This window comes from Bidens hawaiensis, unplaced genomic scaffold (assembly GCF_021521415.1).
Source record: "Bidens hawaiensis isolate Kalapana, Puna unplaced genomic scaffold, B.hawaiensis_p1.1 tig00007041_1, whole genome shotgun sequence".
NCBI lineage: Eukaryota > Viridiplantae > Streptophyta > Magnoliopsida > Asterales > Asteraceae > Bidens > Bidens hawaiensis.
This window is the reverse complement of record NW_027491483.1, coordinates 1,134,139-1,141,222: the sequence shown is the minus strand read 5'-3', so window position 1 is coordinate 1,141,222 and position 7,084 is coordinate 1,134,139. Positions and strand designations below refer to the sequence as shown.

General features: G+C 32.7%; 1 protein-coding gene across 1 annotated transcript; it reads right to left on the bottom strand.

Moving 5' to 3' along the window:
• Positions 1–345: 345 nt before the first annotated feature.
• LOC143634329 (cytochrome P450 76T24-like) lies at positions 346–2,904 on the bottom strand. The gene is made up of 3 exons (XM_077102447.1): positions 2,552–2,904; positions 1,842–2,402; positions 346–1,036 (listed from the first exon to the last, which is right to left on the bottom strand). Exons 1-3 carry the CDS (start codon positions 2,864–2,866, stop codon positions 419–421), a joined length of 1,494 nt encoding a protein of 497 aa, XP_076958562.1. The 5' UTR covers positions 2,867–2,904; the 3' UTR covers positions 346–418.
• Between the last annotated feature and the right edge of the window lie 4,180 nt (positions 2,905–7,084).

The window sequence follows — 7,084 nt, the reverse complement described above, 5'->3', positions numbered from 1 at the left end:
TTTTAATTTTTTTTTATTATTTCATATGTTATATGTAAGAGAGAAAAAGGTCAGTAATATGAATTATATTATTTTCTTTTTGACAGGACTTGAAGTCTCACCCTTGAAAATGCTAGGTGTTATCCAACACTTTCCTACCGCTAAGCCAGAGACTTTTTGAGCTATCTAGGCATCATAATTTAGAAATATTTTTAATAACTAAACTATAGAAACAAACACAATAATTAAACATTCCAGGAATTTAGTTAACTCAAAATATAAGCACATATTAAAACATCATAAGAATGATGAAATTCAAACTAGATACCATTGTGTAAACAGTTACAAACCAAATATCACACTTATCATTAATGTTGTATAATATTTAAAAACAAAAATGATTCTAACTATTAGCACTTATTAACAAGAAGTGGGAACTTTATGCCTTATGCACTTGTGTGACTGCTATAGGGGTAGCAACTAGAGGTGTTGCTCTAAGCAATGTAAGTCCAAATATGTCATTCATATCCATTTCTTCTCTAGCATGAGGCAACTCCCAATTATAATGATAAACAAACGAAGCCACCATTAAACTAACCACCCTATAAGCTAAGGGTATTCCGGGACACATTCTACGCCCTGATCCAAAAGGTATAAACTCAAAGTGTTGACCCTTGTAGTCGATCTCATTTTCTAGAAACCTCTCAGGCTTGAACATTGTAGGGTTTTCCCAATACCTAGGGTCTCGTGCCATAGCCCATGCGTTCACTAGAATTTGTGTGTTTCTTGGCACGACATATTCATTTAGCTTAACTTCAGTTTCGGTCTTATGAGGTACTAATAAAGGCACAGAGAGATGAAGTCGCATCGTTTCTTTGATCACTGCATGGAGATAAGGCAAATCAAGGATTTTGGCCTCTTGAATTTTTCCGTCTTCTCCCACAATTGTGGAGACTTCTTCTCGAACTCGGGAGAACATTTTAGGGTTAAGCAACAATTCTGTCATTGCCCATTCTGTTGTATTTGAACTTGTTTCGGTTCCAGCTAGAAACAAATCCTGCAATTGTATAAAGTGTATTTAATTAATTAAAAAGTTTTCCTTAGCGTTATTTATTCAGATTTTATATAACCCTTAGATTTACATGAGTATTACTATAATGAAAAAAATCTAAAGAAATCAATTATATAATTTTATATGTCAAAATTTTCATTAAGGTCGTTTTCAGAACATTGGTGCTCATGTTTAAAATGTCATTATATTGTTTCTTTAAGACTTTGAATTATTGAATGACAATAAAAGTTTGTAAATTTGTCACCGAGTACATGTTATTTATAAGAAATTAAAAATAGTATTTTTATATGTTTATTTATTTTATTGAGAATCATGCATATTAATTTGATAAGTAAATAAGAAAAATATTACAAAGAAAAAGTTCATAACATATATAATCTCATCAATTCCATATATAATACGCATAAGAAAAAATAAAGTGCATAACATATATAATCTCATCAATTCCATCATGCATGCACCATATCTAAACATTTATGACACAATAAGTCAATAACATAGCATTTATTTATTTATAATATATATGTATGGGTTAAGACACTTTTTTCTTTGAAACTTATGTGTACATGATTCATGTACTGATTTTAAGCTTCATATATAAATTTAGTTACTATATAAAAGATGGTACAACAAAACTAAACTAGAGCATTAGGTATATGTGTGTGTCTAGATATGTATATACACATATATCAACTAAATTCAAAAAATTAAAAGTTAGATTCTAAGAGTAAGTAATCTGTATGGCTGTATTTATGATAATAAATCAATTAGGATAAAAGAGGGTGTATACCACAAGTAAGATCTTGATGTGTTTGAAATTAAAGTCTTCTTCATTGGCTTCACTGTAATCTAGCAATGAATCCAACATATCACCAAACCTAGGAAGTTTTGACTCTCTATGCTTCAACCTTTCACTTATGAAACCTTCTGTCACGTTATCGAACCAGTCATACGCCGCCTTTGCTTGTCGTCGTATGTTCTGAGGGTCCAATGGCTTCAACACGGGAAATATATCGGCTATGTTAAACTTCCCATCTACTTCCATTAATGTCTTCACCGCCGTCTTAAACCCCCCTATGTCATCAGACTCGTAGCTTGTCACATTTTGTGACACACACGTGTTAGACATTTGGTTCAATGCCACCGCGAATGCCAACTTTCCTATGTCTACGTGTGCCTTCTTCCGCCCGGACTCATTAAGGAAGTCCAACATCCCCTCCACCACATTTTGCCTTAGATCTCGAAGGGTGTCGAGTTTGTGTTGGTGGGTGAGGTACGTGTTGAGGGCTTTTCTGATGGTTCGCCACTCGTCGTTTGTTGGAATCCATAGCACTGCCGCGTCATGGTTGGCCTATATTAGAATAAACGAATTAGTCAAAGGTATAAATACATAAAAAGGTTACAATAAGAGAATAAGTTTAGCCTATAATAAGAAACTATAAAAGGCAATACAATAATAAAGGTTTGAATTATTTTTTACTAATTCGTTTATTCTAATACCAATGCAGTGACTGCGTCTGGGATAATACGGCCAGAGCATGCCTCATCATTGCGTTGGAGGATTTCTCTAGCAGCGTCAGGTGTGGAAGCCACAACGCTAGTGATGCTTCCCAGTCGGATGGTCATAAGTGGGCCGTGTTTCTTGGAGAGTTTGGCTAGGGACTCGTGGGGTTTCGGTCCTAGGTCAAGGAGGTTGCCGATGATAGGGAGGCCGGGAGGGCCGGGTGGCATTTTTCGATTACGGTGGTGGTTGATACCATGGAGGAGGAAGAAGAAAAATATAATGGAAGAGAGAACTAGAAATAGAAGTTCCATTTTTCTCTTTGTTTAGTTTGTGTTGGTCCAAAGGGATGCTCTTAAGTCTATTTATAGAGAAATATAATGGAAATAGGTAAACGTTATAGAGAAATATAGAAAGGAAAAAACATATCATTTGAACAGAGGTGGCTAGTTTGTCTAAATTTAAAAAAGATTATTTGTAGGATTTCACCACAAGCTATAAACAACAGAAAATCGGACGGCATTTTATCGGTTTGGTTCTATAGGGTACTGAAAGTCGAACGGCATCCCATCAGTTTAGTTCTATAGGGTATTGAAATTCAAACGACATCGGTTTGGTTCTATAGGGCACCGACACTCACTATTGAGCGAGGGTCAGTACACTATATGGTAGCAGCCAACGAACGGTTGACTTGATGGCATGATTTAAAATCCCACACCTTGCGGACGTCAGGGTGTATACCCAAAATCGATCATTAAGGTTGCAACCAACAAAACGTGCCGACCATATGGGTGTAAACTAAAATTAACTTTAAATTTAAATACATTTGGCATATTCTCTATTTACGTTTTACTTTAAAAATGTATAACAATATAATTATTTGGTTAGATATATAATTTTAGTTTATTAAAAGAGTATATTTTTATTTTTATTGTATAAACGTTATTTCAAAAAGATAACTTGGTAAAGGACGAAGTTAATATCAATACTTCAGTAAATCCATTAAATGACACTGTTGGGACACAATGGTTAATGTCAAAAGATGATTTTCCGTGATAAAGTGTATCAAGACTGATTTACGCATCAAGACGAGTCTATATTTCTTACAATTTCACTGGTATGTTACGTTGAAAAATTAATTTTGCAAATGTTGAAAATTAAGTAATTTTAGGCTTGTTTTTAGCTATGGAACCTTGAATATAACGATTATCAGATTTTGGTAAAGAAAAGTGATTGATTGATCTACACTAGCGAATTATGAATGTACAACAACTTCATTACAACCCCTCACTTCAAAAATTCTGTTCCGCCGAGGTGAACCAACAAGTTGATTCGGTTGTATTATAGAATTGTAATTACTTAAAATGGAGTGTGAAAACCTGCGAAGGATAGCAAACAAAGAAATTCTTATGAAGTTGTAAACCATATGGAAGAAATAACCACCCTGGGTTTTGAGTTCTATAGCAACTTTGTATTTTGATTCGGTTTGTTAAAGCAAATTTAAATAGACATAATTCACAAAATAAGTGCAATGAAGGATAATCGAAAGATAAGAGAGTATGATCATATTGACCTAGCACTCTTTAATCGAACAAGAAACACGTGTTAGGAGGTTATGAAGAAGATGGTGGCTAAAACCCTCTTTTAGGGGTTCTCCCTATGTTAAAGCTATTCCAATATCATAACACCCTCTTGATCTTTATTTTCTCTTTTAATTCTCAAAAATAGATAATTAAATTGTCTCAAAACTTTGGAATGTTACACTTGTGTTTCTTGAAAATCACACAACAAATAAAGTAGTTCCATGATTTGTTTTAAATTAGTCACGTATATAAATTTTAATTTTTTAGTTAATTATGACTTCATCTGATTTTTAAAAGCATTCAACTACCTAGTGATCAACCTGTAAGACACTCGGTTAAATAATCGAGCCAACTATAAAAATTAAACCATGATATAATAACTAATTTGTAGTTGACAATATCTTTTGTGTTTATGATTATTACAATTTTTAAGTTCTATATAATCAAAATCACAACACAAGTATACCCATGCAATTAAGTCGCCAACATCATATATAATGTGCACAATTAATAGCTTTGACGCCTTCCATTATCAGCTGGCGTGTTCGAGTGTATAAGTTTTGCTAGACATACCTCTTATATATTACCTGTTCATTTCATTAAAAATATTATTATTATTATTATTATTACTACTACTACTACTACTACTTGTCTCTAGCTTGCACAACACGTAGTATATTTTTGTCTCCAAGTTGCGGTCATAGCAACCACTGGTTTGAAATTTAATAAGACTGGTCACAAGGGTACGATAGTAGCTCGAATAGTGGCAACTTTTTTCTTATAATTCAAACTTTGTAGAGACAATATGTTGTTTCTATTAGTTTAAATATTTTAAATTTTTTAGTTATTTGTTTTTTATATTTTGGTCATTAATAAAAGAAAATAAAAAATATATATATTAAAACTTTTAGAGACGACATGTCGTCTCTATAAGTTGAAACGTTTTTAAGGCTTTTGTTTTCATCAAATTTAAATAATCCACTAAACAAAAAAAAAATCTTCACTCTATATGGATGACTTCTCGTCTCTACAAGGTTACCAAGCTTAAAAAAGTGGAAAACCCTATAGAGACAACATGCCGTGCCTACATCGTGAACTATAGAGACGACTTCTGTTGCCTCTATGGGATTGTCTATATATGGTAATTTTCTTGTAGTGTTCATGTTTAACAAAAAAAAAATATACTTAGTCAAGTTAGAATACTATATACGAGTTGAGTTATCCTACAAGGAGTCATAAAAATGAGGGGGTTTCTTATCTCAATCAAGTAAACGTCACAAATATGGATCGTGAGGGGGGGGGGGGGGACGAGAGAATCTCACAGGTCAAACGGGTGGACAACGGATTAGAAAACGAATAGTTGTTTTTCTTTATCGTAAATATTAATAATATTCAACATTCACATACAAATTTCTCCCCACAAACACAACATCAGCCTAAAAATGCAACTACCAAAGACTCTAGACGCAAGGAAAAAAGACAAAAAGTGCAAAGGCCCATGTCAACGAGTCGAGTTCTCAAATGCCACCTACTTCCAATCATTTGATCTGTTTCAATATGATTTCACAAGTGGCCTACTGATACATTTTTCTAATTTCTTTTTGTTATTCTCTTAAAATTATTTAAAATAATGTTAATTAAAAATGTGAATATTTGTTACAATGCATTATTTAAAATAATGTTAATTAAAAATGTGAATATTTGTTACAATGCATTTCGTTTTATCTAAGTTTTGATGTTAGGTTCATACAAAGTCGAGTTGTGTCTGATAGTATACAGGTAATCAAAACATAAACGTACGAGTCATCAAAGCTGATTTAAGATTTTTTTTGGTTCTTTTTTGTTTCCTCTTATAAACTTAAAAATATGATGTTTTATAAAATTCCGGCTTTGCCTTTGTAGCATGATTATTTTTTTTTCTTTTTTTCCCCGCGGGTTAACTACTAGTTTACAAATCGTTAAACTGAGTCCTACAAAGTTTAACACGACTGCTTTCACGCACATGTTTATCGATTCAGTGGCGAAGCTTGGACTAAGACACCGAGGGGACCGGACTCAAAATGTATAAAAAATTTCACAAACGAAGGCGGATGGGCTCAAATTTTCAGTCAAAAACGGCTAAATTTAAACTACGTATAAAAAATTTCGCCCGAAAACGGCTGAAGTTTACACTACGTATAAAAATTTCGACCGAAAACGGCTAAATTTACACTACGAAAACGGCAATTGTATAAAGTATATTTAATTAATTAAAAAGTTTTCCTTAGCGTTATTTATTCAGATTTTATATAACCCTTAGATTTACATGAGTATTACTATAATGAAAAAAATCTAAAGAAATCAATTATATAATTTTATATGTCAAAATTTTCATTAAGGTCGTTTTCAGAACATTGGTGCTCATGTTTAAAATGTCATTATATTGTTTCTTTAAGACTTTGAATTATTGAATGACAATAAAAGTTTGTAAATTTGTCACCGAGTACATGTTATTTATAAGAAATTAAAAATAGTATTTTTATATGTTTATTTATTTTATTGGGAATCATGCATATTAATTTGATAAGTAAATTTTCGCCCGAAAACAGCTAAAATTTACACTACGTATTAAAATTTTTGACCGAAAACGGCTAAAGTTTACACTACATATAAAATATTTCGACCGAAAAAGGCTAAATTTTACATTACGTATAAAAATTTCGGCCGAAAACGACTAAATTTACACTACGAGTAAAAATTTTCGGACGAAAACGGATAAATTTACACTGCTGCGTAAAAAAACAGGGGGGGCGGGGCCAGCCCGGGCCCTTGTGAACCTTCGCCACTGTATCGAATTGCTTCCAACCAAGCATTATCGAGTTATGGTGCTGTACCACAATTGTGACAAATCAACCCGATTCTTTTTTAACCTCGGTACCAAGTCCAATATTATAGGTGATGTAAAACACA

What these genes read in the sequence shown, in the direction of transcription:
- LOC143634329 (XM_077102447.1), bottom strand. Translation starts at nt 2,866, where the DNA reads ATGGAACTTCTATTTCTAGTTCTCTCTTCCATTATATTTTTCTTCTTC. An exon ending in CAGACGCAGTCACTGCATTG is followed by an intron (nt 2,403 to 2,551) that starts GTATTAGAATAA and finishes ATTCTAATATAG; the next exon opens with GCCAACCATGACGCGGCAGT. An exon ending in ACATCAAGATCTTACTTGTG is followed by an intron (nt 1,037 to 1,841) that starts GTATACACCCTC and finishes ATACAATTGCAG; the next exon opens with GATTTGTTTCTAGCTGGAAC.